This window comes from Lycium ferocissimum, chromosome 12 (genome assembly GCF_029784015.1).
Source record: "Lycium ferocissimum isolate CSIRO_LF1 chromosome 12, AGI_CSIRO_Lferr_CH_V1, whole genome shotgun sequence".
Taxonomy (NCBI): domain Eukaryota; kingdom Viridiplantae; phylum Streptophyta; class Magnoliopsida; order Solanales; family Solanaceae; genus Lycium; species Lycium ferocissimum.
Window position 1 is genome coordinate 39,414,638 of NC_081353.1, and position 24,797 is coordinate 39,439,434.

The following is a 24,797-nucleotide window of genomic DNA, read 5'->3' on the forward strand; positions in this document are numbered from 1 at the left end:
AACTTGAAAAGGATAAAATTGTCATTGAAAAGAGGCCATAACATAGCCGGTTATTAACGTAAACACAAATTCTAAAAATCCAATCCTATTTAGGCCAAGTTATGCCCATTAGCAGACATACGGACTCTTTGCTTGAAACCTAATCCAATTATGCAACAGATTTTAAGCATTATCTTCTTAGTACCGCTTAATGTTATAATCGATTAAATTGAGCACCATAAATAGCTCAGAAGTAGACCTTTGTGTTTTGTGTTTAAGAAAACAATAATTTAATTACCATCTTTAATAAAAAAAATATTAATGTTGATAACCAATTGTAATTCAAAAGACCAAGTGGTAACTTTTTGCCTATATTAGTTTGTACTCCATAAGTTATGGACCGCAACTATGTCCTATCAATTACTGAGAATTTTAAAACCATATCAATTCTGCAAGAACGAAAGTATGAAAGTTAATAGGTTCTAATAGCAAGACTAAATCCGACTAGATATGCTGAATATAAATTATGTTACTTCGATTTGGACAAAGCTTGAGTTTTGTTATATTTGAGTTTGAGTAAAAATGATTATATTATTGTATCAAGATTTCGAACACTCCATCCTGAACTTGAGATATAGATCAACTTTATTGGCAATACAGTAATATTAATCTGCAAAAGGAGTTGTTGGTCAATGTAACTCCCAAAATAATTTTATGCAATACAAGTGAATTTTAACTTTAGTTTGGTTTAATTTTTGTTGCATTCATGATTAACTAACATATTGTTCGTTCTCTTTATTCTTGGATATTCTCAAACAATAATTTGTTTGTCCGTTAGTTTTTGTTTTAATTTCTCGACTTTTATGACAATATTCAAGTTGCAAAATGTCAGTAGGATTGAAATGGTCTAAATCAGGGGCGGATCTACTTGGGGGCTAGGGTGTTCGGCAAAAAATTACAGTGTATATATAGGGTAAATTTTTTGTGTTTATGTGCATATATTAACTTTTGAACACCCTCGACAAAAAATTACAGTGTATATTTAGCTTCTTCTTTATTCTGAACACCCTGAATGAAAATCCTGGGTCCGCCACTGGTCTAAATGGTCTGATGCATTATGATTTTAAGGACTAAAACTTTCAATAATTGAGTTATTGATTAATATGCAAATTCACTTTAGATTACTATCTATTTATAATTCTGATATTTTACAAAGATCTTTTGATCCACAACACTTGCTAATAATTGCCATGATATTAACGTGCGAGGCACGTTCGTAGATACTAGTTTAAATAAAAGCGTTTACCATCACATTTTACGAAATACAAATTATCAGTTTCAGGACTTTTAATGATTTTCAACACTTCATTCTTATCAGCTGACTTTTAGAATATGTTTGGCCAAACTACCAAATTTGGTTTATTTTGAAGGGAATTTTCTTATCAAAAGTGTGTTTATTTTTTCAAAAAAAAAAAAAAGTATTTCAGGAGAGTAATAATTTTTGCTTGGCTAAACTATTTGAACAATTTTTTTTGTTATTAATTTGTATTCAACCAATATTTTCAAAATACTTTTAAGTATCAAGTTATGTAAAAGACATCATTACTACTATATATATAAGCAAGAATAGGGAGTTTTTTGTTGTCCTCACTGGGTCATTTTTGTAATTTTCTAGAGCTACTTTTATAGGTGACATGTGTTGTTCAACTTTAAGAGTTTGTATTATTTCTCTTTTATGTTATCCTTAATTTAGTTTAATATTACTTTAATTGCCATCACATAATTTGATAAATCAGAAAAAAAAATACTTTTGAGATATTTTGCAAGACTCTAATTCAATCCCATCCCCACCCCCCCACACCCCCGCACCAACTCTTTTGTGTTGCATGTATTAGTGTTTAATCACTAATTTTCTACGTGGTAAAATAAATATATGCTGCTTTTTTAGTTTACTTATAAGCTTTTGCCAACAAAAAAATAATCTTAAAAATATAATAATTGACGTAGGAGTGCAATTATTCATAATTGTTTTTGTGTAATTTTCAAGTATATAAATTTTATTTTAATGATTTAAAAGTATTATAAGTACACGTAGTTAGTAATTTAAAATACTAAAAAAATTAGAAAAAATAGTAAAAGAAAAATGGTCTGACGACCCAAAGAATAATACCTTCACATAAAATAAGAAGGAATGAACACTTCTTTTTTTTAACAAAAAAAATGAAATCTAGAAACATATTACACTATGGCATAATAAATCTACTAAGGCACATAAGACATTGTAAATATTCATTGCTTAACGATTAAATCTTCTGAGATGAGTATCACTAATATAGATATTTACAAGTCTATTTATAGATCTTATTCTTCTATCTTAAGCTCAAAAAATATAGATTCCACTACAATATTGTTTGTGACATTCCTCTAAAGATTTTAAAATTTAACATTACTATGAATAATTTGTTGAGCTCTTATATGGTGAGCTTGCTATTGAAAGTAGTTAGGATAGCTAACAAAATAATGAATATAATTTTGTGTTGTTTAATGATTTTAGCTTAAAATCGATCGTGACATTTGTTTTTTCTTCTTGGAATGTTTCGCAAAAAGAACCGGTCTATTTGATGTTGAATTTCAACAATAAATATTGAAATACCCAAAGGCGATAGAGGAAAATAAAGAAGAAAAACATTTGCAAGAAAATAATTAGCTTCGTCAACGGATTGTTGCTTTGTAATGCGTTAGTTAATTTTCAATTAATTATAACGTCACTTATCCACTATTCAAGTCATATTTTCTTTATTTATTTGAGGTTGAAAATCGTGCCAAAAGATTTCTTGGGCACTCAAATATTTTTTTGCAATAGTTGGTTAGTCAATATTGATTTAATTCAGGAGAAAATGAGTGGAATTAATTCAATATATGACAAAGTTCAATTTGAATTATTGGACCCTATATTCTTATAAGCCTTCAATGAAATAAAAAGGAGAAGAGCTCTAATATCATGAATTTATTTGAAAATAAAAGGAAAATCTTCTTTTAACTTTCAAATACTTTAATTTGGCCAAGTGACACTAGTACATAGATAGACACTTTAATTTGGCCAAGTGACACTAGTACATAGATAGACACTTTAATTTGGCCTTAATTGGCAATTAAATACTCCAAAATTTTGAGAATGCACATCTAGACACTTCAACTCGTCCCTAATCTATCTTGTGGACACCCGATGCTGTCGTGGCACATAAATTTTGGTGATGATTAGATAATCATTTTGTAAGTTGGAGTATTCAACTGATTATATATGTCAAGTTTAAGTGTCTATATAAAAAAGATATGCATATACACTATATTGTCCCCTCAATTAGCAAGGTTGCTAAAGAAAAAACTTGATAAAACACTTGTTTTTTTGTTAATAAACTAATATTACATTCAAATAAGATATGAGATTTATTTACAATATTAATATAAAATTATTTTAATGGATAGGTAAACATACATACTAGAATTTGTACTTCTAAATTTTGGTCTTACCAACTTTTAGATTTGATTTCTTAGTTGAATATTCCTAGCAAATAAATAAAGAAGCAAATCAAACAAAAAAGAATTTAAAAAACTATTCCCTTCGTTCAATTTATGTGACATTATTTGACTTGGTGCGGAGTTTAAGAAAAAAATAAAGAAAGAAAAACTTTTGAAAGTTGTGCGTTTCAAAACAAGTCTTAGATATTTGTGTGGGCGTAAAACATCTCAAAAAATTAAATTGTTTCTAAATATATGAAAGCGATATTCTTTTTGGGACTGATTAAAAAGGAAAGAGTGCCACATAAATTGGGACAGGGGGGTACCAAATAAATTTCATTCAAAGAATATTACTAATAATACTAATATTAAACAACAACAAACCTAGTGTAATCCCGCGAGTGGGGTATGTGGAGGATATTTGTACACCCCTGCAGTTTCTAAGAGACCCTCAGCTGGGATATGTGGAGAATATTTGTTTACCCCTGTTGTTTCCGATAGACCATCGGCTCAAAGAAAGGTGAAAAAGAAGGCAATAGTAATAAGTAGAAACAATGGCAATATAATACAAAAATTGAGGCTAAAGAAACAACAATCTAAGAATACGAAAAAACAAGACAAAACTTATACTCCGGGAACGTGAGAGAAAAATATTCCTACTATTATTAAAAAATAAATATTTTTTTAATTAAAAAATTTAGCATTTTTTGGCTTTTCACAATTCAAATAACCAAAATATTAGAAAATGATTATAGGTGCACCCAATAATGTTGATTGAGTTTAACGTTAAACGTCCGTTATCGTCGGGTTTTACTACCTGTGCCTTGACTCAAACACCGCACCGCTATTGCAAACGGCGTTTTACACTCTGTTTGGATGATCAAAATGTACAATATATTGTATAATATTGTACTGCATTAATACAAGGATCTCGTAAGTTCATTTATTATAATTTATCTTCCAAAGCTTAGGAGTACGTATATATATCTACTCGCGTAACATAAAATACTCACACAATTTAACTTAATCGAGTTACACCATAGAGACAACGAAGTTAGAAAAAAGAAATGGAGGACGATAGAATTCTAGAGAGAGAAAGGTATCAAATGGAGCAAATACGCCAGCTTGAATCTGAGGAATTGCAAGTTGAATAAGTCGATGAAGAATCATCAGATGAAGATGAAACAACGTAACAATTCTACTAATCATTTGTAATTTGAATATGTTTTACATTTCGATGTGTAATTAAAATTGTCAGGTGTTCTTTTGATCTTTTTTTTTTTAAAAAAAATCACTTAATTTCTTTAGTTATCCGCGTGAAGTGCCATTTGGTACCATTTAAATCAAGAAAGAAAGTATACATCACGCACCATTGGTGATAGTTCATGTAGAAAACGCAAGTAACTTCTGATTCAGTAGAAAACTCGCAAACTAAGTCATACTTCTGGTTTGTGTTTTGACCATTATCCCATTTAAAAATAAGCACTTTTTTATTCTTTCACAATTCAAATATCCAGATATTAGAACATGATTATATGTGCAGCCAATAATGTTTGACCGAACGTCCGTTATCTTCGCGGGTTATTACTAATGCGACTGTAGATGGCGTTTTAATGAGGGCAATTTGCAAGACCACCCTTTAACTGGGGCGGTCTTTAATTTTTGTCCTTTAAAATGGTGATCTTTAACTTTTAAAGCAGAATTTGCATATGAAGAGAATTTATAAATTTTTGCCTTAAGACAAAATTATGTCCAAGCTAGAATTTTACAAATATGCCCATAAAATAGAATTTTCATGGCTTTTGCATTGCGATTTTTTTTAATTGAGTTGAAATTCAAACCCACAATCTCGAAATATTAAGCGAAAGGCAAAACTCAAATGACCCCGATTTAAAGGACAAAATTTAATGACACATCCCAAATGAAGGACAATCCACGCAAAAAAAAAAAAAAAGGTTTTAAGGATCTCGTAGGTTCATTTAGGAGTGTGTATATATATCTACTACTAGTCGCATAAAATAAAATACTCACACAATTTAACTGAATCGAAATACGAAATACACACAAACAAGAGTAGAAAAAAGAAAAGAAATGGAGGATGATAGAATTCTAGAGAGAGAAAGGTATCAAATGGAGCAAATACGAGAGCTCGAATCTGAGGAATTACAAGTTGAAGAAGTCGGTGAAGAATCATCAGATGAAGATGAAACAACGTAACAATTTTAATATTAATTAGTAATTTGATTTTCTTTTACATTTCGATTGCGTAATTAAATTTGTCTAGTGTCCATATTTTTTTTGCTTCAACTTGTTTAGGGTTTTTTAATGGGAAAATCACGCTCTATGTCTATTTTGTCACCCGATTTAGCTCGTATTTGTGTATAAACACCTTTTACACTCTGTTATACACTTTATTCAAGGTTAATACATTATGTAGAATGCTGGGGAGAGTTCAAAGAAAAATGGTGAACAGATTGGAGTATTTTTGAGAAATTTATATGCTTAGATTAGCTCTATCATCTATCTGCAAATTGGAAATGGAAAGTGAAAGAAATAGTACACGAAACTCATCATTTTCTCCAACAACAATTACAACAACATACCATAGTGTAATTTCACAAGTGGGGTTTGGGGAGGGTAGAGTGTACACATATCTTACCCCTTTTCGATAACCCGGCAAGCAAATGAAAGAAGTCCGGAAAAAGAAATAACAGAAGCGAGGAACCCATGGCAAAATACTATAGGAAGCATTCTGAATAAGAAACAATAACTACAGAAAAATAATACAATTACCTAAGTACAAGAAACAGCGGATAGTAACGAAAATCGAAGGACAAGAAACTAAACGGGTAATACTACGACTACTAGAATGGAAGGATAAGTGAAACAACTCTCTACTACCTACTAACCTTCTACCTAAGTCAGTGTCCTCCAGAACCTCCCATCTAAGGTGATGTCCTCGTAAAGCTGGAACTGCACCTGTCTTGTCTAACCACCTCTTCCCAATACTTCTTCGGCCTACATCTACATCTCTTGAAACCATCCATAGCCAACCTCTCACACTTCCGCTCTGGAGCATCCGTTACATTCCTCTTCACATGCCCGAACCATCTCAGCCTCGCTTCCCGCATCCTGTTGTCCACCGAAGCCACTCCCACCTTGTCCCGGATATCGACATTTGTAATCCTATCTCTCCCAGTATGCCGACACATCCATCGCAACATCCTCATTTCTGCAACTTTCATCTTCTGAATTTAAGAGTTCTTGACTAGCGAACACAAACTCATCGTTTTCTATTGGTGAAAATTCCAATTAATTATATTGGGAACTTAATAAGTTTTCAGTTGTGTGATCTAATGGATTTTCATTTTCTCATTACAAGTATCAATCAAGAATTTCTCTACTAAGAGCACCATCTAAGAAATGTTTTTTTTTTTTTTTTTTGGTCTTTGGCTGCTGATCATAGTTATCGTAGTTCGGGGGGAGCATCTGCATCTGGTGAATTTACTTATGACACCTCTTTGGCTGCCTTACATTCTTACCTTGGTGGTAGGTGTATTCTGCTTTTTCATTTTCATCTTTCAATTGCTTTTTTGGGATGATGTGACTTTCACGTTGTTTGACTTATTTTCTTGAACATTTTCATGCGTCAGATGTCGAGGATACTCATAACAGGCTGGCCTTCTTGGATGGCGGAGCTGTCTTAACTGTTCCTCTGTTCTATCTTGAAGGTAAGTGTATTACTCGGTTGCCTTGTGACTGTTTTTTTCAGTTAAAAGTATTAAAGGAGGAAAAGGAAATATGACCACTAACTGTTTGAAACAAGTTGTCTTGTTTTTACAATTCTAGATGTGCAGTGTGCTACTACATGCTGTTTGTGAAGTTCAACTAGATCCTATATTTTTGTAGTTTCTTCTTGAGAAGGGACGGCAGTGCATGAGTCTTTTACCATAAACGAATTTCTCTTTAACTTTTCCTTTTTAAGAAAATTTGGATTTTGTTAAGTGTTTTATGTCTAACCACAATTTCTTAGTGATTATTTAGATTTAAGAATTTCGGAAATTTGAAGCCCTAAATAAATTTAATTTCAGATTCAAGCAATGGTTTCTCAAACCTTTTTCTAGTTATCCAGTAACAAGAATCATTTCATCTCCTTCTGGTACTGACAAATGTAAGTCAACTCTAGGTATAGCGTCATAGAAAAGTTGGAAAGGTTTCAAAGAAACTTTCCGTAGGTTTCGACAGGCAGGGATAAGAAGTTTTACTTAGTGAGGTAGGACATTGTTATAACTTCCAAATGTTGGGGTAGGTTTGGAGTTAAAGATTTGAGGGTTTTCAATAAGGCCTTACTAAGAAAGTGCCTATGGAGGTTTGGGACAGAGGAACAGTGTCTATGGAGGTTTGGGACAGAGGAACATACTTTTAGGAAGAGGTAATAGTGGAAACTATGGGGTCTTGGAAGGGGCTCGGAGGAGTGAAAAGTTAACCACGCCTTATGGTTGCAGGGTGTGGAGGAACATTGTGAAGGGATGGGAAGATTTTAGCAGCCATGTGTCTTTTTAGGGCAGGGGGGAAAGAAGAAGGATAAGCTTTTAGGGACAGGGGTGGTGTGGGGACAACATTTTGAGATTTTCTTTTCTTAACATTTACAACATTTCATGTTAAAAGGAGATGACAGAACAACGAGTGCGGATGATACAAGGTGGAGAATTTCTTTGGGATTTGATTTTTAGGAGGAACATGCAAGATTATGAAGTGCCGGAATTCCAAAGTTAGTTAAATTGCGTAATAAACATTAGAACATCACAGGATAATCATGATGAATGGAGGTGAGTGCGAGGAACAATGGAACATTTTCTGTTAAGTCTTTCTATGAGAAGCTTCTGGTCAGGGAGTAGGTTGCATTCCCACATAGATCGATTTGGATCCCAAAGGTTTTGAGAAAGTTGTGTTCTTCACTTGGCTAACAACAACATGACGGCCGAAAATTTGAGGAAGGTTACATACATTAGCTGGTGTTTTATGTGTAAAGGCTCGGGCGAAGATGTTGACCATCTTCTCCTTCATTGTCAGGTAGCCTCGATGTTGTGGTGGGAAATCTTGTTGTTGGTTTGGAATATCTTGGGTTATTTCAGACACTGTGAAAGAGTTAATGTTCAGTTGGAATTGCGGTAGGCGGTAGGTGGAAGAGAAGATGCAAGGCATGGAATGTCCACTAGCTCTCATGTAGCTCATTTGGAGAGAAAGAAACAGCAGAGCTTTTGAAGATGTTGAGATGAACTTTGTACAATTGAGGAATAGCCTCTTATCTCTTATTTCTTTTTGGTGTACCCATCAGCTTCCTTTATGTATAGTAGATTGGATGTCGTTCATAAAATTGTTTTCTACCTTTTTTTGGTATATTTGTTGTATACGGGCGTTTCTATGCCCACACTATTAGTTAAATTTGTTACTTCATTAAGAAAAACTCTATATGGTATATGTGTGGAGTAATATCTTAAGGTTGCATCCAGTTAGTACTAGTAGAGCTATCAAATGGTATTTTTACCAGCTATTTTTTTTTTTTGGTTTTGAAAACTGGTAAAGTTTAATTTCATGGTATGCTTGTTACTTGATCCCAAATTAGCATGTATGCTTTTCTTTCAGCACAACAACTGTCTCAGAGTTCAGATTTCTAGGCAGCAAATGTTAACTCATGTGGGTTTGTCTTGGGTAGTTTAACATTCCTCACACTGTCTTACGTGCATGCTTTATTTTACTTCCAGGAGTTGTTTTATTTCCCGAGGCCACACTTCCTCTGCGAGTCATTCAGCCTAATTTTATAGCTTCTGTTGACAGAGCACTGAGGCAAGTTGATGCTCCTTACACAATTGGAGTGGTAGGTGGGTGCCTAATGGCACTGATGTTTTGTTCTCTTTCCCTAAAATTTCTTTCTTTGAGTTTTGAGTGGGATTGCTGGTAAAAATTTATTCCAGATTCGAGTTTACAGGGATCCAAATAATGGAAGGATAAAACTTGCAACCACCGGTACAACCGCTGAGGTATGGAACTTGAATCCTCTGCCTTTCTTGATAGTTATTTTTTCGATGCGTAGTTGAATTGATTATATTTCCTACAAACTGTTCGAAATGTTTCTGCGTATTAATAAGTAGACCAGAATCTCGACTGTTTCTGAAGAAGAAATTTCATGTGTGTTTTGTGAAATTGCATCTTGTTACTAGATTTATTTTGCGGAATCCATTTATTTCGCGTTACTGGTATAACAGTGGAAGATTCTGGTTCTAGGAAGAATGTCTAGTTCTGCATAATCTAAATTAGAAAATATGGGAGCTTTCTGTGTTAGTTTATTTGAAAAAAAGACATGTTCTAGGAGCAGATCGAATCTGTATTGTCAACCTTTTTTTTGGGTAAAACATCCTTTTCTTGTGAAGTAGAAACTTATGAGATGCATACAGTTTCTTGATGGCAAGTTCAAAATGTTAAAAGCAATGTCTAAAGTTCTTTTCTTTCTGTTGTATATGTTAGTTGCATGAGCAAGTTCTATTTGTTTGTGTTATTCCTTCTGCACTTTCAATGTAACGGCTCAAAGGTTGCTTGGCGTATTTATGCTAAGAGTTGAATTGCCTTTATCTTTTTCCCTTGATGTTAGCCAGAAGATTGGTGGAAGAGACAATCTTTTATTCTTTTTCTTTTTTGGGAGCAAAAGTGATCCCATGTAATCTTTGCTGTTACAAAACATTCAAGGTAATGTGCGATCAATTGGTGAATTTTCCTTGAAGTTGGAAAAAGTTTCCAAGATAGCAACCAAGACCTTCAATATTGAAGCAGATTATTAATGCCAAGGATAATTTTATATCAAAGATGATCTTGCCTGTAACTAAAGGAAACAGCTGAAAATTATACATCCTTCAGATGCACGCTGTTTTGTGTGGATTACAAAATGTCATGCATGTTGACATATGAAAATGATTTATATTAAAATAGTATGAACCTTTGGACTGTAAGAAGGTGCTCCATTATGAGAGTGATGTAAGTTAGATAAGGGGTGAGAATTTCTGCAATTATGATCTAAAATCGACTAGAATTTCGCTCTACTAGAGACCGAATGTAAGTTCAGATAAAGGGTGAGTTTTAGCACAACAATAGGTTTCTCCATTACGAAATTGATTATGACCTTGTTGGCATCCAAGGGTATAGCCCAGTGGTGAATGAAGTTGGCTGAGAACCATAAACACTACTCTCTCTGTCTCAATTTATGTGATACACTTTCCTTTTTAGTCTGTCCCAAAAAGAATGATACATTTCTATATCTAGAAATAATTTAACTTAAAACTTCCCCTTTTACCCTTAATGAAATGATTTTGAGCCACACAAGTATCCATGGCTTGTTTTAGACCACAACTTTCAAGAGTCTTTCTTTCATCCTTGAACTCCGTGCCTAGTCAAGCTATATCACATAAATTGGGACGGAGGACGTAGGTGATTTCTTCCCATTTGCCTAAGCCTTGGTGGGCAGAGTTGCCTGGTACCTGTGCCGGTGGAGGTAGCAAGTGCCCAGTGGAATAGTTGAGGTGCACACAAGCTTGGCTTGGACACCACCTTCGTAAAATTGATATAGGGACCTTGTTGCTTGATGTGTTGCTCTTATTTCACGGGTGAGTCTTGGAACTTCTCTGTTTAATAGGTTGGTAAGTCATTACATTTGTCTCTTGCCCTTAAAATGGTACATGTTTACTTGGTATGACACTTATTACTTTAATGCTTAAACAGGAATTAAGGGTAGATGTGATTTTATTTCCTTTCAGATTTTTTCTCACGCACCTTTCTTTTGTCTTCTTCACCAAGGAGGAGAGAATAATATTCCGACAGGACGAAGACCTTGGGTTACATTCATTTCAGAGCTTGCTTTATTGTAGCAAGATGACCAGTAGCACAACACCATAACTTCATTCTTTATCTCAAAAAAAAAAAAAAAAAAAAAAAACACCATATCTTCATTCTGTTTTAAAGCTTAAAGTAAGAAAGTACTTGATGAAAAAAGAAGCTTTCAGTAGGAAAGTAGAAGAGTCATACGAGAGATCCTATTTTAGAAATGGAATTTTTATTGGAAAGCCTGTGGAAAGTTAACTATATACTGTTACGGGTTCAGTTTTACCTGGTAAAAAATGGTCAGGAACCGAGGTCAATGCATTATTGATTTGGGTGATTTCAGCTTTCTACACACAAGACATAATGATATCAGCTGATATACTTATTTTTGCAACTTATTTTTGATAAAATTCTTTCCATTCTTTTAAGTGAGCAGCAAATAAAAAGTAAAAAATCACATGGTTGTTTGCCTTATTTATCCTTGAAACATGACAATGATACAATTAAGATCTAAAATGACATCCTGTGTCCTGTGTGTGATGTTTGGTTCTGTCAAAGTGACTTTGGAAAATCTTCTTTGTGAATATATGATGGGCATCTTGTAGGTAATATATATGCCTATGTTTATAGATAAGTAAGACGACAGTAAAATGCTTGGCGTCCGTTGGCAAATTAGTACATTTTTATGAGACCCAAAAATTTGAAGTTCATATTTATTTAAGCAATTCAATTCCAGAGCATTGACACTATGACGTGATGTTCTTGGTACAAGCCTAACTTCCTCAGAAGAATTACTACTTTTCCTGCTGCCAATATATGTTAGTCAAGTTGATTTCCTAATCACCATGCCCTTTTGAATTGACATGCAAAGACAGTATATTCATTGTACAGTGAGTTGATTTATTTATGTTTCAACAACACATCGAAAGATGGCTTATTGTATGACTTGCTGATCCTGGGTAGCTATGTTTATACTGTTTTAGATTAGGCAATACCGGCACTTAGAGGATGGTTCGGTGAATATTGTAACTCGTGGGCAACAGCGTTTTCGTCTGAGGCGCCGCTGGATGGATGTGGAGGGATCAGTAAGTGTACAGCAAATACTAATATATTTGTTTAAAAAAGGTATCTGTAACTTGTAAATCCTCATAAGTTCATGTTCCATTGCACCTTTTTGTCTAGCCTTGTGGGGAGATACAAATCATCAAAGAAGATTTGCCATTGAGAACACCCAGGGAGGCTGTTGGAAGATCGACGCCATTAAGTATCTTCCGATCTGGTGTACATATTCAAATACCACCGATAAATCGCTCTCGAGTTGACCAATATGGCTTTGGCAATGAAAATGATTCGGATGCAATGTCAGAGGAAAGTTTTGAGAGTGAACTCTCACCCACAGAAAGGAGGTTGCACCAGTCTGTTCTTGTTTCTTGTGATATGCTCGAGGACTCGACGAGCAGCGACGATGAGAATATTGAGCAGCAGTCTCGTGTCAAACCTGCGAGATCTCCTTTTGATAATTTTAGAAGGTCATTCAGCAAGGGGAAAAACCGAGAGGCTGATGGTGTGAGGCTCGCTTTAGGAAAATTGTCTATGCCAGCCCACAACACATGGAAAAAGCATTCTTTAAACCAGTTCCGTGAAGTTCCAAGGGCCTTCTGGCCCAGTTGGGTGTACCAGATGTACGATTCATACTCTCTTGCTCAAAGGGCAGCAGGTCGTGTGTTCTTCACTTTCTCCTTTAAGAAAATTATGGATGATGAATGTTCCAAATGTGATCACACTAGTTTGGAGTCTTTTATAGCTGCACTTATGACAATGAAATATTGGTGAAAAGATCCTTCTTTTTCTCATTAAATCGGTTTAGAAAAAATACCATATGCTAAAAGTTGGGTATTTTGAATCGAAATTTACATCATGCTACATGTGATTTATGCTATTCATGTGTTGTCTCCTCCATCTTGCCATACAAGGGACTTCTCTTTTCTTAACATGAGCTATCAACTTGTCTTAGATGGTAATTGCCTGATTTCTTAACGACAATCATTTTTACTGTGTTAATCTCTGTACGTTTGTGGTCTCAATCGCACTTTAATAATTTTATTCCTCTGGTGTTTTCTCGTCTTTGATTCGAGTGGATCATTTGAGTAAAAAGTTAGATTTTCCCCGGAATTGAGACGGTTTGAGTAACATTGAGTTGATTTTTTGCAGGTCGATGGAAACAGATAGTTAGGGCACCAAGCATGGACAGTTACGTTACGAAGCCAGGTCTTCTTTCATTTCATATTGCAAGTAAGATGCCCGTGTCTGAATCAACAAGGCAAGAGCTTTTGGAGATCGATGGAATTTCTTATAGATTGAGACGTGAAATTGAATTGCTTGAGAGTTTTGACTGTGTGAGATGTAGAACTTGTGAGGTAATGCAGAAAATGACACTTAATGCTAGTCTGCTGTTTTAAATAACTGAATATTGTGTCACTAATTCTTACACTTTTCCCTTCTTGAGGACTCTAATTGTGATGCAGAAAATGACATTAACGCTATTCCGCTGTTTTAAATAAGTTAAATATTATGTCACTAATTGTTGTATTTTCCCCTTCTTGTAGACTCTAATTGCCAGGCGGAGCGATATGTTGGTGATGTCTAGTGAGGGTCCTCTCGGTGCTTACGTCAATCCACATGGTTTTGTACATGAGATAATGACACTGTTTAAAGCAAACGGGTTGGCTGTTATTGGAAATCCTGTTGAAGAATACAGCTGGTTTCCTGGGTAAGTTATTTTCAGTTGGCTGATTTTTACGGTCAGCTATGCCTTGTGTCAGTTATTTCCATAATTTGACCTTATTTGACCAAATGTATGAGTAGTGGGATGTTTCTAATCCACGCTAATGCACTCTGAAGAATCACTGCCCGACATCTGTTGTGAGGGAAAACAAAGTGTAACCTGTAGTTAGAAGTTAGAACCATCTTCATCAGACAACTTCATGGTTTGGTTTTAGCCTATGTTGCTCCGACTCTCCAAAAATGTTGCCACACCCGTGTCGGATTCTCCAAAAATGCACTACTTTTGGAGAATCCTACATGCACCCCTCGATATTTCTGAATAGCCCGAGCAACATAGGTTTTAGCTTCTTGTTCACTCATCTGGAATGCGAGAAAGTAGTCTGCTACTTCCAGCATTAATTGGAAAATCGATGCCAGTGGACATCGATTGGAGTACAGGAATTAATTGATGCCAGTGGACATCGATTAGAGTACAGGAATTTGATTTCAAGGGTAAATTGCAACCATGCCTTCATATTCTGGTTTCTGTCAAGTCCTATATGTCACGAAATCTTGGTGTGGAGATTTGATAACTAAGAAGCGACTTTCTTGTAGGTATGCCTGGTCAATTGCTGAATGTGCTACTTGTGAAACTCAATTGGGATGGCTTTTTACCGCTACAAAGAAGAAACTTAAACCAAGATCATTTTGGGGCATTCGGAGTTCCCAAGTTGCTGATGATTCGCGTTGAAGTTATTATGTTTTGTTTACTTGTAGTTATTCCGTTGGCTGGTCTTGTAAATTTGAAAGTCAACTTCCGTATTAGAGCTTTTGTACTTCGATAATAGCTCTTTCATAGCTAATCTGAGATGTAATATTTCATTTTCTTTACAAATAAAAGCCTTTGTTTGGCTCAAAGTTACTTTGACTTCAGCTCATATTTGAGATCAATTGATGTTGTTGAGTATAGGGAGAGTTAATGGATATTTATGAAGAAGTGTGCGAGTAAAGATTGCAAAAGAACATTTAGCTCCTGATATTGATACCGTTGGATGTCAACGCTCAACAGATAAACTAGTACTCCCTTTAATTTAAGTGTCTTTACCTTTTTAGCCTCTAAAAGAGAATGTCTTTTTCTATATTAGGTAACATTCTAATTTCAGTTATTATGTTTGTTTAATATCGCAAGATTCAAATGGCATTTTGCTACATATTCAAAAAAAAAATCTTATTTTTTTAAACCTCGTGTCTTCTCAAATTAAAACACTTAAAATTGGAACGGATTAAGTACATTTTTGGAGAAAGACTTGCAAGAAAATCTATTGAGAAAACATCTAAGCAAAGAAAACGAATTACATGATTCTTTAGTAAATTGTGCGATGAATTACTTCTAATTGAAATTTTGAAAGGAAACATGAGGGGAAAATAATCTTTAGTACTCTAAAAGGTGGTAATAAAACTGAAATCTTTTTATTTTCCAATATTCACTCTAGGGTGTCAATGATACAGTTCGATCGGTCTTTTTATAAAATTAGTACCACGCAATGCAATACCAAAAAATAGTTGAAAGTAGAAAATTAAAAAGTCATAATCAAGCTGAAATGCAACATAATTGGTAGACCTCACTAATGAATGTCACTACTAAATATATACTCGTACTTGTTTCTTCTAATAGAATATCAATATCATAAAAAATTGTTGAAGACGAGAACTATATTAATAAATTAAATTAGTAATCTTCATAGCAATCAATTAATTTGAAATAGATGAACCAATATCCACAACTTACATGTACCGGTAAAACTTAGGTTAACTATTCCACTTGAGTTATTACACCAAGTACTTGCTACCTCCCACCACCACATAAAATAGATAATTTTGCTCAACCAAGATTAGATAAGATAGGAAGAAATTGCCAGGTAATTTTTATTTTATTTTTGTTAAGATTTGAATCCTAATCTTCAGAGTTTCAACCACTTCTTTGACCCCACCTTTTGGGTGCCAAGACATCAACCCCTCTACAAGCAAAGTGCAATAGCTACCACCCTTTGCTCCATCCAAGCGTGTCACTCACCAGTTTGATGCTGAACAAGCTAAACCAAATCCTCCACATATAATATGGAATCACTTTTAGGACCCTCGAAATATTCTGCTGAAGCTGGGAGCCAAAGCCAGCTCCTGTCACCAGTCGTCACATGTAGATATATGCACACCACAGAATTGTGCATCTAGCAAAAATTGACATGGGTCACCCAAATACAAAAAATACACACTACAAAGACTAGGAAGGGCCGAGGAGTAGGATTGCATTTACAAGTAGGGCCAACATCATACAAAACACAGGTTTCCACAGGTAACAAATTAAGTTCATCCACAAGTACTTGGTAACACCTCTCATCCGATTAACAGCTACTGTTCCCACATTAAGCCACAGGCAGGCAAACACCTACCTACCACCAAATTAAACCGGTAAGTCAGTGGACTGTGGCAAGAATATTATATTGCAATGTAGCCACAATTTCTGTAATCTCTTGGTCTATTACCGCGATACTGCAAACAAGAAGTAACATGGGCTAGAGATCAACCTCCCACCAGAATAATAGCTTCTAAAAAAGCCTTAGATACTCGAAATCCAAATAGTTGTAACAAAATAATTAGCAGACTGACCTAATAAAAATAATAATTAGCAGACTGGTAACTTACACATCTTAAGTGACCCCCGCGTTGCTATGTGATAATAGACCATCTTCTGTAGCTCCAAGTATGCAACACATTGCAAGTAATCATCTTTTCAGAAGATAAGCTACTGAGTACACTTGGTATGGTACCTCAAATACTTGTTAGAAGAAGTTTCTGATCGGCAGAGACTTCACTTTTGCAGGCTAATGTACCAGACCTACCTATTACATCACTCTAATGCAGGCTAATGTATTCATACTGTGAAACTTTATTAAGGGAATGACAACAGAACAACAAGTAATAACCGAATGCAAATGAAACTGCTAGATAGCAAATATAGGCCTCGTTTGGAAGGAAAACAGATGAAAAAAATCTTCACCGATAAATTTTTCACCTTCTTTTCATTCCAAGCGCCACCTGAATATCTGAAGAAAACCACCACTTTCCAAGCTAACAATTTCTAGGACAGCCTCAGAAACTTAAATATCCAATAATCGAAAACTCATTAGATGTACTCTGAGATAGACAGCAATCTGTATTGTGAGGACTCTTATTCTGAGACAGAAATTGGAAAATCAACTAATTACGTATCCCAGCAAAAAAAAAAATTGCACACAGTTCTACCAACGTGCCAGAACAGTCACTAGTGCATAGTAAGAGCAACCAAACTAAACAAGGACAAACTTAAGAATAAGAGTTTACTGTAGTGTAGAGGTATGACGGAGGAGGAGAGAAACCTGTGCTGAAAATTATAGTTTCCAGTGACCAAATCTCCAAAATGATCATGAATGCACATAAAGAGTGATAGAGCTAACATATAAAACAACAGGAACGAAGTTCTACTACATATGTAAAAATTTATTTCCAGGACAAACTCGCTTTTAAGAATTAACCGACAAAATATATGGACTGACATGAGCCAAAATCAGGAAGAGGGGAAAGAAAAATAGAGATAGAAAGTGAGACGTCACTGACTACCAGTGTTCAAACTCCTTCACAAAATATTAAATTGCAGGGTTCATAATACTACAAAATATCCTGTTTGGCTTGCATCTGAAAACTAATTATTCTTCAATATGTACAATCTTTAACAAATTTGTAAATTACTCCCATCCTAGCTCATAAACTGCCTATACTAATATTCACACACATTGACGGCAATGGATTTTGCAAATAGCATCACCAAATGAGAAGAAAAGCCGATTTGACAAGCATGAAACAAGTGCCGTCTATTCTTCTCCATTTGTTAGAAAAATAAGCAGGCAGTTGCTCAAGGCACATTCAGGGTTATCTCATGGCACCAAGGAAAATTAGCTGCCAAACCTTGGTGCCTCAAGAAACAGTTCGCCCATAACAGACAGATGCAAGGTAAAGATTTTTTGCCCATTTCTCCTGCAAGGAGCAAAATCAATAGTTAATTCTGGAACATGGAGGCTAAGAAAATGAGAGCAAGAATGACAAACGGAGTGGTCCCCTGTTAAGAGAAGCACAATTGATTAAATAAACAACCTTGACATGAGCGCTAGGAAAAGCAGAAGTACGAAGTGTCTCTTGTGTTTCATCTGCAGGTTTCCTTCTTGGAACACTTAGAACAAGAGCAGCTTGATCCCATGTGGCTGCAGTCGATGTAATCCTATAACCAGCATCCCATCTCCTGTGGATCCCCTCACTAGGATAGAGAAAATCTAATTCCACCACCTGCAAATTACATACCGATTTCCAAATTTGAACACAGGAGCAAGTGACCCTAAAAAAATTTAAAAAGGGAATCCATGATAAGAACCTGCTCAGAGAAACCAGCCCCACGGGACATAACAATTGCCCATCTGCTTCCTGCAGCTGCCATGGCAGTGACATAAAACCCCTCTCTCCATTTTTTGTTTATCCACTTAAATGGAAAAGACTCGCTGACTTTGTATGACTGCTGCAGATACTGCGTACCTGACATTTTACAAACAAAACAAGTTTAGTCTGCCCTAATTCACAGATTATGGTGCAAAATATGTATAGCATGTTAAAGAGTTCCACTAACCCTTTGACATTACAACTAATGAGCTCCCATTATTAGCTCCAGCTATGGCACTAATATAATAATTCTTCTCCCATTGCTCCATAATCCATTCCTATGTTTAAACATAAACAGAAAGAATTAGCTCAAGCCTGAAGGAGTAAACTGAATCATGATAAGTTTGCTAGAGGTATAGCACATTAGACATGCAAATATGCAACATAATTTAATTTGAATATGCTTCAAGATTGACCACTCTTTGAAATAAAACAGACCTTGTGAAGAAAAAAGGGTGATAATTCATAAACTTGGGAGCTGAACCCAGTTCCCGCATCCATGATTAGGGCCCACAAGTTCGAAGAAGATGCCACACTGCTGATAAATAGTCCATCCTCATTTCCTTTCTCAATGTGCTGAGCTAGCCTCATATCAGCAACGTTATAGTGATACCTGCAAGCCCAAACAATGTCACAGCATTTTCCACAAGTTCAAACCAAAGAGATTTTGGCAAAACTGTATATACCTTTGCTTCATTGGGCGACGAGCATTGTAAACACTGATCCATTGTGTCGCAGGCATTCCCATGCGAACCTTCTTCTTCGGCTGTTCATCATCTTCTTCTTCCATTGTCAATCTTCCTCTTTTCTGCCCAACTTGGTAAATAAGCTTCAAAAAATGAAAAACATGTTAGCAAAATTCTACTTGATTCTCCAACATCAACAGAACACTGCAATAAAGATGTACGCAAATAACACCTACCTTTTGTGCACCATCAGTGTTGATTGGCCTGATGTCCGGATTTGGACCTACTACTCCATCAAATAAGGAGATATACTTAGCATAGTTAGGCTCCTCGTCAAACTTCAAGTTCACAACATATTCCACAAACTGCCTAAACGGAGCAGGGCAGAAGCAGCAAAGAGTTTCTGGAGAAGTTGCCATCTTTTTCTTACAGACAAGGAAACCTTTGTTCTCGCCCTAAACACAAATAATTCGTGTCACTGGAAGGAGACATTTGCAGGTAAAATGCCGCTATTAAGTTCAGAATAAAGAAAACCTGGTATCCCTGCCAAGGCAGCCGGCCTCGGAGAAGAAAGATGAGTGTGTAAGCCAGTGACTCTAAATCATCCCTCCGGCTTCCAGTCCTTCCCAGGTGAGCGTGCACACTAGCATACCTTACAGTTCCTCTGAAGCAATGGTTCACTTAATAGTCAGCGGAAGCAGACGCAAAACAAATGTAGTCAAACATAGAGATAGGACAAATTAAATTGTTGAATATTGTACCTGAAGACATCAGGCCGTTGATCATACTCGACATGTAAGCCAGTAGAAGTATCACGCCACCTTGTTGCTGGAGCATTCAAACAGGTACATCAGAAAGACCATATTATGCAAAATAGAGCATGGTGAAGATTACAAAGAGAGAAGATAAGAAAGACCAACAATAAATTGCTTTTTTCTTCTTCTTCTTCTTCTTCTTCTTCTTTTCTAAGCTACAATTAACTCACCTAATCCAAGGTCAACAAGAAACAATTTTTTTTCATCAGGAGTTCCAGGGGTTCCAAGAAGAAAGTTTTCAGGCTTTACATCCCCATGCACATACCTTCAGAACAATATCAGCCAGAGAAAGCAATCAGATCAATTAAGCATTATTTCCCTGTTGTGCCTCTTGTTTTTTTCTTTATGGGGAGGCCAATAACGACAGCGTAAGCCATGTTGCCCAAAATTTATAATCTATCTAAAGATAGAAAACAACAACAGCAGCATACCCAGTGCAATCCCACAAGTGGGGTCTGGGGAGGGTAAGATGTACGAAGACCTTACCTCTACCTTTGTCGAGCAGAGAGGCTGTTTCAGAAAGACCCTCGGCTTGAAAGGAAAGAAAATTAAAGAAAAGAAAGGAAAATAAAAGAAAAGGAAATCAAAGGAAAAGGAAAAGAAAATCAAAGAAAAGAAAGGATAGAAAACAGCTTCCTAAAATGAAGTATGCTAGGAACTGTTAATCTAAGTGTGATATACTTACCCTCTGGAATGCAGTTTCTCTAGTATGGAAATTGATTCAATGGCAATGCATGCTACCATGTCAACAGACATCCTAAATCAACAACATAAGAACCAAAGAGCTGGCAATGAGGCCCAAAAGAGAGAAACATGTTTAAGGATAAGCATTTCCTATAACAACACAGATGGAGAATAGATCTTACGAGTGGGAATTATTGTTCCAGACATCCCACAAACTAGGACCAAGCATATCCATAACCTGCAATTTCATTACAGGAATTAGCAGTTTTAATGGAGATTGGAATCAACTGCAACTTGAAATAAATGATGAAACAACTCCATTACACTGCAGATGACATACCATTATATAGTAATCACCTTGACGTCCCTTGTAATGTACGCGTGGTATACCATGACTACCACCAAGGGCACTAAAAACAACAGGAGAAGGCATCAACTATTAGAAAATATTTCGTTAACAGATATCAATAAAATAAATAAGATAACAGAAGTTGCAATGAGCGTTTAATGACCACATACTTGTAGACTTGCCACTCATAAGGTGGTCCATAGTTACAACCTTTGCTGCTTCTATGCTCGAATTTCAATGCAACCTAGAACCAGACATTATAACGTCATCATAAGAAAAAGAATCATCTTAAGCATACAACAAATAAAACAGTAACTAATTGGAGAAGTACTGATGTACCTCTACAGCTCCTGCCCCAGTTCTTTCATGTGGATTTGGTGGGTTTGCACGACGACCTACATACACTTGACCAAACCCTCCTTTACCAAGTTTCCTGTCAATCCTATATGCTGGCGATCCACCAACCTGGATCTATTGCACACAAAAGGAAACAATGTAATACAACAATCAAGTCAAGTGCTTCAATGTAAAAGTAGGGAAAAAGTGAACTGGAAGAAAAGCAGTATAACGTTCTCCCCGTTGACAGGTCGTCTAGAGACCTCACAATTTCAGCAACCACAAACAAATTTATCAGTACCAAAGTTAGTGACCAATAACTACTAAAAAAGAAAAGGGCAACCCGGTGCACAAAGCATCCTGCGTTAGCACGTTCAGGGGAAGGGCCGCACACCAAGGGTGTGATGGAGACAACCTACCCTAATGCAAGCATTAGTGGCTGCTTCCACGGCTCGAACTCGTGACATATAAGTCACACGGAGACAACTTTACAGTTGCTCCAAGGCTCCGCTTCAAATATATATGTGTGTATTGTGTGTGTAAGTAAACTAGTAATGAATGTGATGTCACTACCAAAACTTGGGGCCATGACCGGCACTTGGTAGCTAGACCATAGCAAGTGAACCAACTCGAACCAGCCCATACTCAGCCTATCCTTCAGTTACACCATACAAGACCTCAAAATAACAAATTCTCACTGAGCAAGACTGACCATACAATTGAAAGCAGTCAGAAAGAACAAAATGTAGAAACTAGTAGTACACCAAACTACAGTACCAGAACTGCCTTAACCCACAGTGAAACACTACATTACTGCAAAAAATTCATTCACACAATGCATATCCACGTTGAAAAAAATTTGCACACTAGACACTCAGAAATCTGCAACCTCGTGACTAGCAGAGTCCAAACTGAAATTTACATCCAAGAATAACACAAGACATTTACTCCCTCCGTCTCAAATTATCTGTCGTGATTTCTAAAAAATAGTTGTCTCAGATTATTTGTAGTTCTAGATGTTCAATACAAAGTTTTTCCCCATTTTACCCTAGTAGTAATTAAATTGTTCTTGAAGACTACAAACATCTCAATTATGGGGTGATTTTATGCCAATGAAGGGTAAAATAGTTAAAAACCACTTCTAATTAATGTTTCTTAAGGGGCGTGTAAAAGAGAATCACGACACATAAGTTGAGACTGAGGAAGTATCTAACTTAGGCAACAGATACTTGCAGAGTTCAAACTGAAAATTACATCCAAAAATACACTAGACATTTATCTAACTTAAGAAACAAACTGTTAAAAGCAGAGATTATGAAACAACACTCAGCTATCCAGTGGCGGAGCCACATGAAGTTAAGGGGTTCGTCGAAAATTACACTGTGTAGCTAGGTAAGAATATTTTCTTTATATATATATATTGACACCCCATGGCTTCTTCGTGGATTTTACTTCTTTATATTTTGACCGACCTTAGTGAAAATTCTGGCTCTGCCACTGCGGCTACCTACTACCTTTCTACCCTTATCCCTCAACTTGCTGAGTCTAAACTGAATATTACATCCAAAAATACACAAGGCAATTATCTAACTTAAGAGACAAGTTGTTAAACGGAGAGGGGTCTACGGAGGGTAGGATGTATGCAGACCTTACCAGGGGTGAAACTAGAAGGTCTCTAAAAAATTACACTGTATATATAAGATAATTTTCTTATTTTTATGTACATATACAGATTTTGAACACCCTAAAACACAAGATTAAAGGTTGGTTCAATGATTTAGGGGTTCAAAATTCACTTTGAGGTGACAAGTTTAAATTCTAAACACTACATTTTTAATTTTCAAACACCCTTAGTAAAAATCCTGGATCCGCCACTAAACCTTACCCCTACCTTTGTGGTTAGGGAAAAAAATAAGTGACAGCAAAGTAGCAAGATAAACAAAATACCATACTATGCAGTAGTAAAAATGGAAAAGATTACTATTATACCCTTTCAGGTAATGGAGCAGTATTGCCTTCATCTTCAGCACCTAAACCTTTATCACCACTTTGTCCTCCTCCACTTTCATACTCATCCATATTTCTTTCTCCTACCTCTTCACCTAATGGTAGTACAACCTCATTAGCTACTGGTACAACCTCCTTAGCCTCCGCTGTACTATTCTTCTTCTTTCCTCTTTGCCTTGTAACTCTCTTGTTGTTACGGCCTTTGCGCACTCCACTACGCAATTGAGGCATTATCGATCACCCATCAAACCCTAAATCCACCTTCATCAATTTTTACTCCCCCGCCTTCTAGAATCTTCCAAGGGGTAAAATCGGAATTACAGAAATCCAAGCACCGATGTATCTGTAATTCTGCGTATACTAAAATTAAAGGTTTATTATTATTGTGGAGATCTATCTATTTTTTTTTTTTTGAGAGAAAAGATGAAAACAAATGGCTGCCTTCTAAGAGAGACGACGAAAGTGGTGATGATGATGAACAGACTACAAAGAGGTGGCAATTGGACTTCAGTTATTTTGTTGTAAGTGTCACTTTTACTTGTCTAATATAGACTTTACACAATTTTTAAAAAATAATAAATAAAGTATATATTTTATCATAATATTTATATTTATTGATGTATGATTATATTAGATCTGAAAAATAATTTGAAATGAGTAATTAATCTGTAAGGATAAAACAGGAAAAATAAATTATTTTTCTCTTAATATAAGAAAGTGAACAAGTAAAAGTGAAAATCTATTTATAAAATAGTGGACAAGTAAAAGTGAATGGAGGGAGTATTTACGTTTTTTAGGCTTTTTTTTGTTTTAAAATAAATGGTGTTTTAGGATTTTAAGAAATAATTAATCTTTCAAAATTACTCATATTTACATAATCAAAAAATCATTAATTTTCTTTTTAAAGTATTTAATTAGAGATAAGTTAATAAAAATATTTCTAATTTTCTAAGAGTAGGCACTTTTCACTTATTATGGAATGGAGGGAATATAGTTTATTTTGTTTACTCTTTTTTTTTTTTAATTTAATTTATGAATTAATTTTCATGCCACGTAACTCATATTTCGTGAGTGGGTTTCTACCTGGCGATAACAAATGGGAAAATGACATAACAAGTGGGTTTCGTGAGTGATTCTTTGGGACCGTTTGGCCATAGAGTTGGCTCAATAGATTTGAAATAATATTTTTTTTTTTTTTAAGGAATGATCCATTCTTTTAACTTCAAATTTAAAATATAAAATTTACTGGAAAAAAATTAAAATATA

At 35.4% G+C, this 24,797-nt stretch overlaps 2 protein-coding genes and 1 long non-coding RNA gene across 4 annotated transcripts; 2 read left to right on the forward strand and 1 right to left on the reverse strand.

Moving 5' to 3' along the window:
* Positions 1 to 5,534: 5,534 nt before the first annotated feature.
* On the forward strand, positions 5,535 to 15,167 carry LOC132040968 (uncharacterized). The gene is made up of 10 exons (XM_059431677.1): positions 5,535 to 5,711; positions 6,965 to 7,047; positions 7,152 to 7,229; positions 9,264 to 9,376; positions 9,474 to 9,539; positions 12,351 to 12,452; positions 12,550 to 13,084; positions 13,579 to 13,784; positions 13,974 to 14,137; positions 14,746 to 15,167. The coding sequence occupies exons 1-10, from the start codon at positions 5,590 to 5,592 to the stop codon at positions 14,879 to 14,881; spliced, it is 1,605 nt and encodes a 534-aa protein (XP_059287660.1). The 5' UTR covers positions 5,535 to 5,589; the 3' UTR covers positions 14,882 to 15,167.
* Positions 7,237 to 8,970, forward strand: LOC132040971 (uncharacterized). Its single transcript, XR_009410826.1, has 2 exons — positions 7,237 to 7,867; positions 7,898 to 8,970. It is a non-coding gene; the product is annotated as an uncharacterized LOC132040971 (long non-coding RNA).
* A 2,617-nt stretch (positions 15,168 to 17,784) lies between the features above and the next one.
* LOC132040746 (casein kinase 1-like protein HD16) lies at positions 17,785 to 24,030 on the reverse strand. Of its 2 annotated transcripts, XM_059431415.1 has the most exons (16): positions 23,514 to 24,030; positions 21,528 to 21,659; positions 21,359 to 21,432; positions 21,180 to 21,249; positions 21,022 to 21,077; positions 20,841 to 20,912; positions 20,326 to 20,420; positions 20,102 to 20,168; positions 19,875 to 20,004; positions 19,577 to 19,795; positions 19,341 to 19,483; positions 19,093 to 19,267; positions 18,842 to 18,932; positions 18,593 to 18,750; positions 18,319 to 18,507; positions 17,785 to 18,201 (listed from the first exon to the last, which is right to left on the reverse strand). In XM_059431415.1, exons 1-16 carry the CDS (start codon positions 23,760 to 23,762, stop codon positions 18,142 to 18,144), a joined length of 1,980 nt encoding a protein of 659 aa, XP_059287398.1. In that variant the 5' UTR covers positions 23,763 to 24,030; the 3' UTR covers positions 17,785 to 18,141. The 2 variants fall into 2 exon arrangements, with proteins under 2 accessions (XP_059287398.1, XP_059287399.1); XM_059431416.1 differs by lacking the exon at positions 20,841 to 20,912.
* Between the last annotated feature and the right edge of the window lie 767 nt (positions 24,031 to 24,797).

Excerpts from the sequence above, each read along its gene's own strand:
- LOC132040968 (XM_059431677.1), top strand. The coding sequence starts at position 5,590 with ATGGAGGATGATAGAATTCTAGAGAGAGAAAGGTATCAAATGGAGCAA. Across the intron at positions 9,540-12,350 it reads CCACCGGTACAACCGCTGAG|ATTAGGCAATACCGGCACTT; the intron begins GTATGGAACTTG and ends ATACTGTTTTAG. Across the intron at positions 13,085-13,578 it reads TCTTGCTCAAAGGGCAGCAG|GTCGATGGAAACAGATAGTT; the intron begins GTCGTGTGTTCT and ends GATTTTTTGCAG.
- LOC132040746 (XM_059431415.1), bottom strand. The coding sequence starts at position 23,762 with ATGCCTCAATTGCGTAGTGGAGTGCGCAAAGGCCGTAACAACAAGAGA. Across the intron at positions 19,796-19,874 it reads TGCCTTGGCAGGGATACCAG|GGCGAGAACAAAGGTTTCCT; the intron begins GTTTTCTTTATT and ends ATTTGTGTTTAG. Across the intron at positions 18,751-18,841 it reads ATTAGTTGTAATGTCAAAGG|GTACGCAGTATCTGCAGCAG; the intron begins GTTAGTGGAACT and ends GTAAAATGTCAG.